The sequence below is a fragment of the Lontra canadensis genome, unplaced genomic scaffold, assembly GCF_010015895.1.
Source record: "Lontra canadensis isolate GAN:19392208 unplaced genomic scaffold, GSC_riverotter_1.0 scaffold9, whole genome shotgun sequence".
NCBI lineage: Eukaryota > Metazoa > Chordata > Mammalia > Carnivora > Mustelidae > Lontra > Lontra canadensis.
In genome coordinates, this window is record NW_022631003.1 from 28910463 (window position 1) to 28923659 (window position 13197).

The 13197-nt window shown below is 40.8% G+C and overlaps 1 protein-coding gene across 1 annotated transcript in view; it reads left to right on the forward strand.

The window, feature by feature from the left end:
- The window catches only part of TMTC1 (transmembrane O-mannosyltransferase targeting cadherins 1), a 255687-nt gene that overhangs the window by 197899 nt on the left and 44591 nt on the right, over positions 1-13197 (forward strand). The window contains exon 12 of the mRNA XM_032855161.1: positions 8464-8607. Within this exon, the coding sequence (XP_032711052.1) occupies positions 8464-8607 (144 nt within the window). The remainder of the gene's footprint in view (positions 1-8463; positions 8608-13197) is intronic.

Consider the following 13197-nt stretch of genomic DNA (forward strand, 5'->3'; position numbering starts at 1 on the left):
TACTAATCTGCTTCTCATCTCTAGAAGGGAACCCCACCAGAATAGAGATTTGTGTCCTTGTCCCCAGCCTGGAGAGCCATGCCAGGAACATGGCCCTTTGTCAACATGTGTTAGATGGCCGAACACTACACGTAAACATCTTTCTACAGTCTGTTTTTAAGGAATGTGTGTTTTTAAGGAATGTGAATTACCTGAAATTTTAAAAAATGGCAACTGAGGTATAGTGAAAAACTGAAGACTATCAAAAGCCGATCCTTAGTCGCTTCTACAGAGCATAAATTTAATCTGCCCCTAAACCCATCTTGCTCTTCTGCTCCTCCGCAGAGTTTGTTAAAACTCTTCCTTTAAACCCTTCACTTTATTCACTTCTCTGTGCGCTTTTCGATTAATATTTAAATATTCTCAGGGCACCTGGGTGGCTCAGTTGAGTGCTTACCTCTTGATATTGGCTCAGGTCATGATCTCCGTTGGTGAGATCGAGCCCCGTGTTGGTCTCCATGCCCAGCAGGATGTCTGCTTACGATTCTCTCTCCCTCGGAGCGCCTGGTGTCTCAGTGGGTTAAGCCTTTGCCTTTGGCTCACGTCATGATCTCAGGGTCCTGGGATTGAGCCCCACATCAGGCTCTCTGCTCAGCAGGGAGCCTGCTTCCCCCTCTTTCTCTGCCTGCCTCTCTGCCTACTTGTGATCTTTCTCCCTCTGTCAAGTAAGTAAGTAAAATCTTAAAAAAGGAAAAGATTCTCCCTCTTCCTCTGCCTCCACCCTCCCCACTCACATGCTCATTCTCTTTCTCTCTCTTTCCAAAGATTTATTTATTTTTTAGAGAGAGAGGTGGGGAGAGACCATGCTCACAAGTAGGGGAAGAGGAAGGGAGAGAGAAAGAATCTCAAGCAGACTCCCTGCTGAAAGCAGAGCCCAGCACAGGGCTCAATCTTACCACCTGAGATCATGACCTGAGCTGAAATCAAGAGGTGGATGTTCAACTCACTAAGCCACCCAGGCGCCCCTCTATCTCTTTCTTTAAAAATAGAAGTTAAAATATGAAAAGAAAATAAAATACTTTAAATAAATAGTCTCAAGTTTCTGCCATCTTGAAACAAACGTGCAAACCAGCCTCTGCATCTCTTGTTTCCCCTTTCCTGCCATTGAGTCTGTTGGTTCCTATCTTTTAAGTGTTGAAATTTCCTGGTGGTCTCAGTGTCTTCTCCTTTGTTCCATCTCATTACCCCCTCAGCCATGAGTGGTTCCCGTACTACCACCAAAACTCTTTTCCCCAAGAGCCCCTGCTACCTCCATGAAGGGAATTCCAGAGGAGGACACTGCTTGGGAATTAAATTCCTTGGCTTTCAACAGCATTAATTTTGTTGAGCGCTCCCTCCTCCTTAGGGTGAATTCTTTATTGGCTTCCATGCTGACTTGGTTTTCCTTCTGTTTCTCTAGACTCTCCTCCAAACCCTTGATGGAGGAATTCTCAGGCACCTCCTCTAGGCGTTCTTCTTTTCTCAAGCTTTGCTTTCCTCCCAGGGGATTTCTTTAGTTCCAAAGGCTTTAGTTAGCATCTGTATGCTGATTAATTCTCCAAGCTATAATTTCACCACGCAACTTTGCCATATCAGAGCTAGCTGATTACTGGATGTTCCCACAGATTTCCCTCTGCACCTGAAACTCACCTTACCACCTTCTTCAAAACCTGCTCCTTGGCCTTTATTGCCCTCCTTTCTAGTTTGTGCTTAAGCCAGAGTAAAATGTTTTGTTTCCTTTGTTCTGTTTGGTTTTGCTTTCTCTCTTTGAAACACCTTTCTTCCTCTTCCTGCTTCCCCTCCTCCCCTTCCCCTAACCCTCAACTATTACTGCCCTGCAGGTAAAGCATCATCTCTCCTGGAAACACCTTGGTGAACACCATGCGTGGATCCTGCCATGGGCTCCTGCTTCTCGTACTACACATCCCCACCCCTCCACGCCTCCCATACCCCCATACCCCCATTTTCTGCTTTGTCTCTGCCGTGTGTGCTCTGATCACGGTGCATTAAAGTCATCTGCCACAGGACCTCCTTGAGAGCAAGGACTCCTTTCTCTTTATTGTCTGGGCCCTTCGCAGAGGGCCTGGCACATTGTAGGTGCTCAGTAAAAGTTAAAATGTTTGTTGCAAGAAAGACCGAATGAATATAATGCACAAAATATCAAGACCCCTTTAGAGTCCAAGGACAACTCCGTTATAAGCAGTGTTTCTCAGTGGGAGAGCTGTCAACAATTTAGATGGACCAACTCTTCATTATGCAGTATTGCCCTTCCCATCACAGGATGTTAAACACCCCTATTTCCTGCTGGTGGTGACCACAAACTCCTGAGGTGGATGTTCAGGATCATGACTGAGAATATGGACATACTTTTCCCGTCCTCTGATGTCTTTTTCTAAGTCAATGCAACAACCCAAGTACTATTCGTGCTACAAAGTGTTATTACAGTAAAGGTTCTGTGCACACCTTGATCTGTCACATAGGACTTTGAATCTTCTTACAGCCTTGATTATACATTTTAAAATTGCACGTGTCTGGAATTCCATTTGGTGTTGAGCATATCGGAAAGGCTTGGAGGAAATTGCTTTGGTACCTGTGGGGATTGTTTGCTTTAGATGTTGAAGGACTGACAGGCTTTGGAATGAGGGTTTCACAGAAAACATTCCTATATTCTTAAACTGGAGAGAGTCACATGTCCCTCACATCAGAGAACCCATGGCAGAGGAGAGACAGATGGATACAAGACGACTTGAGTGTTCACTGGGTTAGTGATGAAGAAATAATGGATGTTATTTTGACTGATGGGAGTAAGTTGAAGGCCATTGACAGCAGTGAAGAGAATGATTTTTTTTGGGGTGGGGTGGGGAGGATGAGAAATCCATATGAGAGAAGGAGACCTGGCAGCTTCAGCCTGGTATGGGTTCATTAGGGCTGTAGAGGAGCCAAAAAATAACACCCAGAGGTCCTTCAGCTCACCCCAAAACAGTTTGTAGTAGAACAAGTATGATGACGGGTATGTTTATACCCATCATCTCATTTGTTCACACAGAAGGTCAATATGTTATTGACCCTATTGTTACAGAGAAAGCAACTAAAGGGCAGACATAAATTCAGAATCACATAGCTAGAAAGTTACCTCAGGCCTCTGAGAAGGGTTTAATTATATTCACCATTTTTTATTACAGAGAGCAGAGAAGTATTCAATTCAATACATTTCCCAAACTTTAGTGTTAAATTGTCAGGAATCAGGAAAATTCAGCTGCTTAAAATGACTCATTTCCTGCGGGCATCAGAGGTTTTACTCTAAATTCTCTTGGAAAATCAATTGGGTGGAGTCCTTCTGGATCCCTGGGAGAGGTCAGGCATTGTGGGAGGTCAGATAATTGAGTTGGCCCTCTTTGGAGAGCACATCCCATTTCCCTAAATGGCATGTAAAGTTTTTCCCAAAGCTATCTGAAATGGGTGGGAAGGAGTATAATGCAAAAAGAAAAGTGGCAAGACTCATTTGCTGGTTGTTAATGGCAATTTCAAACAAGTAAAGCAGACCAATCAGTGTCACCCGGTACATTTTAGTGACACAATGGCTCAAATCTTATATAACAGGAAGAAACCAGGCACTTGAAAAATGCCAGAGACTAATCTGGTTGAAAATATGCTGCTGACTCCTGAAATAAAGTTCACTTTGGGTGTTGTTGTTTTTTTTTTAGTCCAGTGAATGGTTGAATTTTTTTCCCAGCCATGTTTTTTCTTTGGGATTTTTTTTTTTCCTCAACAGGAAATAGAAAATAAACATCTGACCTTAGCATAGTTAACCTCAAATAAATTAATCTGTGGAATGAAAATCAGACAAATAAATCAGGGTTTGTATATTCTGAAGGGAAATTACAAACTGGAGCTCATGATACAGTATTACTTGCACAAGGAAATGCCTTATAAGGGACTCAAATGTTGAAAAATTAAGAGTATCCTTAACTTTTGAACAAACTGTACACAGTTCAAAGTAAATGACTGAAAAAAAATATAAAACCGCACTTTAGTCATATCCATCTTATGTCTCTGAGTCTTCAGGTTGATCTTGAGGTTAAAGTTTAAGAACAGTAGAGCATACATACATCCGATACACTTATGGAGTGTTGCTGGTTCTAAAAAGCTTTTCCGAATACTGTGGTTTTCAGAGATACCATGGTTATTTTGTATGGCAGGTAACATTTTTCCAGTGCATAAGAATCTTAGTAGCCAAGTGTCCTGAGGATGGAGTTCATTCTACTTGTCCCCGAGCTGGTTCTTGTAAGATCATAGTCAAATGGATTGGCCAAAGTAAAAAGAGAGAAATTATTCTAAATAGAAGCTCTAATTTGTAGCAGTTTATTTATTTGCTGAAGGTGGAATGACTCGTGATTTTTTTGGGAAAATAAATAGATTTACAGGAGCCAACCATCTTAACTGTCTTTACAGGAACCACTCCTTCTGAGATTTTGTTTTTTTTAAATAATTATTATCTACTCAATTTCTTTCCTTAGCTATAACACAGTACAATAATTCTATTTAGAGAATTAGGAGGGTTAAGGTGCCTGGGTGGCTCAGTCAGTTAGATGTCTGTCTTCAGTTCAGGTCATGACCCCAGGGCCCTGGGATAGAGTCCCACATCAGTCTCCTTTCTCGGCAGGGAGCCTGCTGCTCCCTCTGGCTGCTCTGCTTGTGCACTCTCTCTCTCTCTCTCTCTGACAAATAAATAAAATCTTTTAAGAAAGTATTAAGAGTGTTAAATGAGATAATGGAAGAAAAAGTGTGAAGTATCCTTAATATATCCTTTGGACCCATTTTCTTTTGTTCCTGCCCCCAGTGATGATCTATTAATATGTTGTTGATGTTGATTCTCAGAGCTAAGGTAATGGAATGGAGGGGAATAACAATAATATCCTTAACTACATACTTTATCAATTCTGCATAAGGAAATGTTACTAGATAAAAATTAAGAACCCCTTAAATGCTCAAATGGACATGTACTTATCAAGAATACAAATTATCTAATACTTGAAAAAATTATCTTCAGTCCATAGAACTGTATCTCTGTATTTAGATTTCATTTTTATTTTATTCTATTTTGGGGTGGGGGGAGGGAGAGAGAGAATCTTAAGCAGGCTCCACACCCAGTGGGGAGCCCAGTGCAGGGCTCGATCTCATGACCCTGAGATCACCTGAGCAGAAATCAGTAATCTATACTTAAATGACTGAGCCATCCAGACACCCCAAAATTTCATTTTTAAAGAGAAAAAATGAGCTTCCTTATACCCTGGAGCTGCTTGACAATACAACATATTTTTGTATAGTAAATTTTAAAAATTTAAGGCACCAAAATAATAATGATAATAAAGAAATAGCAAGAGAGCCCCCATAAACAACACAAATGTTGAGTAAGAGTGGGAGAAAGAAAATCACATGGCTCTTCACACTCATTTTAAGAAAAAACAGGTCTGAAAATCACCACTCCATTCTAGTTGAGAGAGGCTTTTGTTGAGACTTTTTTAGACAGGGAAAGGAATAATCACTAACAGAACTTTTGTAAAATATACCTATAGAAGTCAAAGTCAAGAAGGGCTTAATTTATTCTGACAAGGGAAGTAGCAACATAAACATCTCTTAAATTGTTCATTTTTCCCATAGAAAAATCCCCTTCTGGAGACCTCAGTATTGACTTGGACCCAAACTAATTCAAACACAAGTTCATTTAAAAAGTAAATGCACTTGTCCTTGCCTAGGTCTTTAGTAAACAAGAGAAGAATATGTGTTTTAAGAGAACATCTACATCTATCTAAAACTGAAAATAAAATGTAGTATGTTTTTTCCTGACCTAGTTATTGAAGAATCCTGTTGATGAAATTCAGCTTTGTTTTATAAATAATGCAGTGCCTGCTTGTGAGTAGCTAAACTGAATTGGATCCCCAGGGAGAGAGGTTATTGCCAGCAGACCCTTACTCTTACTGGGAATACACCATGCCACACAGTTTTCGGGTGGAGGGCCCTGAGTAGCAGTAGATTCAGTAAACCACGCCAGAGGCCAGCAGTCCCCTTCCTTCCTGGGTCGGGATTCTGCGAACATATAGAGCCTCTTCTCTGACTGTGGCTGGCAGACAAGTTTTTGGAGCACAAGTCATTCTCAGGGCCCTTTTCCTCATAGTGCTATGTCTGTTTCTCATTGCTTCCTTTCTCACTGCTTATTTCTGGGATTAAGAGCTTGGTGTGGACTTATATTCAGTTTCTGATTGGAAAAAACAGAGAGAGAGAGAAACATTTTTGGACTCCGTGAAATGTGAAAGCCCATGACTGTTTATTTAAGTGACAGTGGGATCATGAGTGAGTATCAAGTTTGACAAGGTGGGCGGAGAGGCAGTGCTGAGGGCAGTTGCCTGACAGTGTGGATGGGCGCCGCAAGAGGTAGATGAGTCCGTGGTGGAAGATCTTATTGAATTTAGACTTCCCTTTCCCATTCCCATAGGTAGTGCTTTCACTTCAGACATTGATTTCAAGGGCTCCCAAGCCTAGAGAAGTAAGGAAAAGATCAAGTTTTAAGAAGGCAGATGTCCTGAGGAAGCTTCCTATTATAGCTGGTCAACAGGAAATCAAGAATTGCTCTCACTATGTTCATTGGACATCGCTTAAATCTTTGGGAGGTCAGAGAGCTTTGCTCAACATCTCCCCCTGCAAAAAAAAAAAAAAAAACTTTCTTTAGAAAATTTGAGTCCTGACTGTGATATGTTTTCTGTAACCGCTTCCAAAATCATTCTTAGATGCAAACTTCTAGGAGACTTGTAGCTAAGGAGTGCATGAGTGGGTCCAACAGCATTTTTGTCTCTCATCATAACTCTTGACATCCCTTAGTGACATCTCAGAGAGCTAATGACTTGCTTCCCTCACAACTGTGAGGCTGGGGGTGATGGGGCTACCACCAGGGACCGCAGGTTGTCTTTGCCTGAGTGAAGGGGACCTGAGAGAAGCAAACAGCAGTGCCATGTGTTGTCCCAGTGTGTTGTGTTTCCCTTTTCCCAGCTTCCTGTCGTAATCTCTCTCTCCACAAGAGTCTCTACAGCCATTGAGAGTAATTAGGGCTTTCAAGTTTTGGAAGGACATAACATGCCTCTGAATAGATTCTATCCCTTGTCAGTCGTGAGGAGTGTCACCCGGCATGTCTTCCTGAAAATACTAGTTCTGAGGGATGTTCGTGGCGTTCATTGCTGCTCTGAAAGGGAGTAGGGAAGGGAGGATTACACGGTCGAATAAACTTAGGAAACTTTGGATTAAGTAAAGATTAAAAAAAAAAAAAACCATAAGACTTGTCAGTCTTTTAGTAGGACCCCCTTCTGTCCGCAAATATAATTGATCCTAGAAGGTGTGGAACAGAGTGGGAGGAGGCACGCATGTCATTTGGTTGTCAAGAGACTTGACAAGTACACATCCTATTTTTATTTCTTGGGCATTATCTTCACTTTTCTACGTGAAGAACCAGTTCCATGGGCTTATTCAGAGCACTCTGGGTGACAGGGATGGAGTAAACCTCTTAGTCTGCTAAATATTCTGCTCTAAATATAGCAGAAACAACTAAACTGTGTAGCTGTGCAGATTTGGCTTCTTGATGGTTTTGAGTTAAGGAAGTAAATTGATTCTCTTCCTTCCTTAATCAGCATAAATTTGGTTTTCTGATGTATCCCTGATCCTCTTTTACATTTGCTTTTGAGCATTGGAAATGCGATTTTCACTTCATTGTGCATTATTTAATTTTTTTAAAAAAGTGTTTATCAGGATTTTCTTTCTGAGAACTGGATGTGGCCAGTGGGTACCAAATTACACTAGGAGGAGGGAAAGGAGATAAAATGGAAAAAGAGAACCAAGATGGAAAGCCATTTTGGGGATAAAGTTTATTTGTATGGGAAGACATTGTGTATTATTCTTTCTCAATAATGGTGGTCTTATGGATTTTCCAGCCCAAATATGTTCATGAAGATTCCCTCATCCAAGGAGCTGCCCCGCATCTTGTGTACATAGTGGGCACTGTACAAGCAGCTGCTCAGTGGTCCCACCAGCCCAGAAACTCAGAAGCAATGAGGCAATGAGAATTTTCTGTCAAAGCAAATTAAAAGTAATTATAGGCTCCAAAGGGTTAAAATTAATATTTAACCCTGATAGATTTGCATACTGTTTATTTTTGTACCATTTAGGAGTTATTTACTTCGACCACAAAGGGTCAGATATCTGCTTCCATATTTATATGCCTACAGCTGCACACATAGTTGACCATTAAGATTTCACATGGACAAACCATTAAAATAATGGAAGAATCCAGTATTCATTTTGGTTGTCGCATTCCTGAGGTGGGGGAAGAGGGAGAACAAGCGCATCATGCCCAGCTTAGAAGTTTCGAACAATGATGGCTGAATATTTCTAATTTTTCAGGTTGTATCCTCGCCACGCAAGTGCCCTGAACAACCTTGGAACACTGACGAGAGACACAGCAGAGGCAAAGATGTACTATCAGAGGGCTCTCCAGCTAAATCCGCAGCACAACCGGGCTCTTTTCAATCTCGGGAATCTCCTTAAGTAAGTAGAACATGTACTTGTCATCTGGCGGCTCGTATTTTCATTAAATCCTTTCCTTCTTAACACTCATTTGGTTGCGCTCCTGTCCCCTCTTCCCAGAGTGGAATAATTAGGGGTTTCAAGCTTTGAGAAGAGGTCATGTTCATCTGAAATAATTCTATCCCTCCTCAGTCCAAAAGAGCTAACACTTCCAGGGAGACACTCTGGGAGATGTCCATAGGTTGTCTTAGAGGGGTGGAAATAGGGAAGGGTTACATGGTTAGCTAAACTTAGGAAGCGCTGAGTTAGACCAAGAGGACTCCCCCTCTTGCAAGAACTGTTAATATGCTGAATGCCCTGTGAATCATCAAAAAGGCAATATGGAATACGATATTGCCCAAAGTCAGTTTGGGGGGGGCGGCGGTAAGGCATTTCCCAAGTCTTCCATAAATGTACTTTGGGCAAAGCACTCGTCTAGGAAAAGCAGTGTGCTCTAAAGCTGCGGCCAGGTGACAGAAGCACCACTCGTGTTCAGTGTGAACTAGCGGTCAGGAGCAGAACCAGGCCTGCCTCCACTTAGTAATGGCTTTTCACCCACTGCCCTGTGAAAGGTTGATAGTGCAGTTAGTATCACTGAAGACTAAAATGGGGGTGCTTTTGCATCTTGTATTTTCATTAATACAAAGTCTAGGCATCTTGGTGATGGTGTAGTTTTGACAGTAATGAAATGGTGGCAGTTTTGAAATTTAACTTCTCACCTTAAGAAAACAGGTTGAGAACATCAGAACTGGAAATCGGGTGAAAGGTGTTTGGAATGAGAGTGTAGTGATATATTTATCTCTGCTTGTTGGGATGCTGACATTCTCCACACTTACTGGGAGCGCCTGGGTGGCTCAGTTGGTTGAGCATCTGACTCATCGTTTCAGCTCAGGTCATGATCTCAGGGTGGTGAGATTGGGCCCTGCGGTCAGGCTTTGCGCTCAGCATGGAGTCTGCTTGCGATTTCTCCTCTCTCTCTCCCTCTGCCCCTTCTCCCTCGTTGTCTATCTCTCTCTCTCCCCCCCCTAAAATAAATAAGTAAATCTTAAAAAAAAAAAAAAAGTCTCCACACTTATTGAATTGGTTTCTGAGTCTCTGAAGTTCTAGAGCTCTATTCTGGTACTTTTAAAGTGAATGGTTTGCTTTGTTCTCTTTTCCTCTCCCTAAGGGGATTGTCTTCCTTGCCTCAGTAACTCCATATGATACAACTTCCACACCTTCCTGTTTACTCCTTGAATTTGACGTATACAGATAGATTCTGGTTCTTTTTTCTAATATGTGTGTTAACGTGTGTTTTTATGTAATCCCGTTTGGACAGAAGCGCTGGATTGGGTTAATCATAGAACAATCTAATATGGTATGACATGATAGGTGCCATCCTGTAGTTTTCTGTTCAGGAATGGCTTTGTCCAGGTACCGGAGTACAAAATCAAGGAATACTATACAAAAATAAGTAAATGCAGGGAAAGTACAATTCAAATGAAAGGAATAGTATAAATCAGCAAAAACCAAATAAATGTATTTTTTCAAATTAGATAATTTTTTTTACAACTTGATACACATTGAGAATGCTGAAAAACAACTAAGAATGAAGTGGGACACACTGTGACAGAAAAGCCATTTCAGTACTAGTCATCTCCTATTAAAAATAATAACCAATCAAGCGATGTGGGGAAAATGAGTTCTAGTTATTGCAGGTAATAGTTGCAGGTTAATAGGGTGCTTTTATTTTACTCAACTATTTTTATGAGCTCTTACTACTTCTTTATGTGATGTTCCAAGGACTCATTTCTTAAAGTCATTTGTTGGCATCTGTTTATGTCCTACCTTTTTATTTTATTTTTTTTTAAGATTTTATTTGTTTATTTGACAGAGAGAGACACAGTGAGAGAGGGAACACAAGGAGGGAGAGTGGGAGAGGGAGAAGCAGGCCTCCCGCCGAACAGGAAACCTGCTCCGGAGCTTAATCCCAGGACCCCAGGATCAGGTCCTGAGCCTAAGGCAGACTCCCAACAACTGAGCCACCCAAGTGCCGCCTCTATGTCCTACCTTACAGCCCAAATAATTTCATGGCTGGATAAAGTCCTGTCAGTGTTTTGGGGATACCTAGATGACACAGTGCTGATTTTAAAGACCACATCCCCAAAGACGAGCTTTAATGGCAGTTCTTGTTAGGGATGATGTCCTGCAGTGATGATGATCGTATTGTGCTGAATCCAGCTCGACTTAACAAAGGCAGTCAACGGTCCTAAAATCTCATCTTGCCAAGACCTAAACAAGAAAGACACACTCTAACCTTCCTTTTTCAATCACATATTATTGCCATTAACTATCATCATGAGTAAGTACATGTGAGTTACAACGATGAGGAATTATTTTTTGGACCATGGTAATGGCTGTTTTTCACCATAGGAGGGACTCCTGAATACTGAACATAGGATCTTTTGTCTCTTTGTCAGAGGTTTTGTCATAATCAACTCTTGATGATTATCCAGACCAGCAAGAATGCTTTACATTTGCAGAAGACTCTACTTTTCTGAGTGCCTGTTGTTGTTGTTGTTGTTGTTGTTGTTAATGAGGCCCTCCTAGTAACTCTTTAAAGTAGACAGGGAAGAAGAGGAAAGGGGGGTCCTGAAAAGTAGGAATGCCTTGTACAAAGCCACTGTGCTTTGCCTTTTGCTTTTTTGATTCACATCAGAGAGCGGAGTGGCCATATTCGTGGAGATTATTCTTACAATCCAGGGAATAAAATCCTGATAATAGCTAACATTTACACAATACTTTACAGTTTACAGATAACTGTTTTCATATGCATTACTTAATTTAATCTTTAATCTATCTTGAAGGGTCTGATCATCCACATCCCCACTTTACAGAACCAAGGCTCAGAGACCTCATGTGCCGTTGGCCTAGGCTCTGGCAGACCCAGGACTGAACCCCTCCCTCAGACTCCTGTTCTATTCATTTCCTTTACCTGCCCAAATAGCTCTCCAACCCAAAAATTACTTAATATTTAGCTCTTTAATGCCTTTTGGGAGAAAGGCCCATTTGGGGTTTGTTTTGTTTGGTTTTGTTTTTAAGGAAACAATAATGCTTGTTTACATTATGACCCTCGGTAGCGGAGAGAGGTGACCCAGAAAATAGAGCTAATCCACATTTAGTTAAGTCTGAGTTTCATTTCCCATTTCCTTAATATATGTCTGCTCTTAAGTACCAATGGGTCAAAGACCCCCCCCCCCGCCCAAAAAAGGATATTTTAAATTGTGCTTAATCTGATCCATTTTACTGTTTAAGATTTTTACCCTGTTTCTCATTAGGCAGCTAGTTTTTAAAATTGTGCCCCTTTTTTGTAGTCTAGAAGTTAAGAACCTGAGCATCTTTTTAGACACAAGTGTTAGATTTGATCATCCTTGAGAGCAGGGTGCTATCATTATTCCTATTTTATAAATGATGGGACAAAGGCTTGGGGAAGTAATGTGTCAAGATCCCTTAGCCAAGAAAGAGGCCAGGGAATTGAACCTAGACCTGTCTGACCACACTCGACTGCCTCCTTGTGGCTTACCTCAAAACTGGGATACAGTCTGGAGCAGCACCACCCCACAGAAATGTCCTGAGAGCCAGGATCTGTGACTTAAAATTTTCAGGTAGCCCTGACTCGGGACATAAAAATGGTGGAATTTTAATAGTGGATTTTATTAAACCTCAGTTTATCTAAAATATTAGCATTTTAGCATGTGATTAATATTAAAAACTAATTTTAAAACAATGTAAAATTACTACTGAGCTAGTGTGCACTTTTTTTAATAAGTAATCCTTCCTTAAAATCCAGTGTATGTTTTATATTTACAGCTTCTCTCAAACTAGTCCTATTTCAAGTGTTCAGTAGCCACATGTGGTTAGTGGCTGCTGTATTGCACAGCACAGACCTTTATTAATGACCCTGACTTTGAGAGAAATGTAAGACTTTGTCCAGACTGGAAGCTCTAAATAAAATGTGATTCTGTCAGAACATCCCAGATATCTCATAGCACTGAAGACAAATTTCATTTGAATTCTTAGAATTATATGACATACAACTTTGGACCTGTTCATAGCAATAGACTTCAGTGAATGTTATCCAAATATATTTGGCCTCTTCTGTGACCATTTCACTGGACTTTGACACTAATCTATTATGATTCTGTGCGGCATATTTATCATGTGACAGATTGATAAGGAACAGCTTTCCAGGCCAGCATGGAATTAATTTATATTAATTATTGTCAGCTTTGCTTGGAACCTAAAATGTAAAAGAAAATAGGCAAGATTGGCATAAACTTTTTATGGATGCAAAGAGCAGAAGTCCCTGACGGCTCAAGGAAATATAATCGAATATGTAAATTCAGGTCACGGGAAAATATTTTTGTGACTGCTTGGGTAAAATGGTTGCTAGTGTTTGCTACTGAAATAATAAACCTCTTACAGAATTACATCATGCCTCCTTCATTGCCAAAATTCCCTTCTATTCACATGATAGGATATGGACCTTATATGGGTGTTACAATAAATATTATAATGAAAATACAGGAGAAA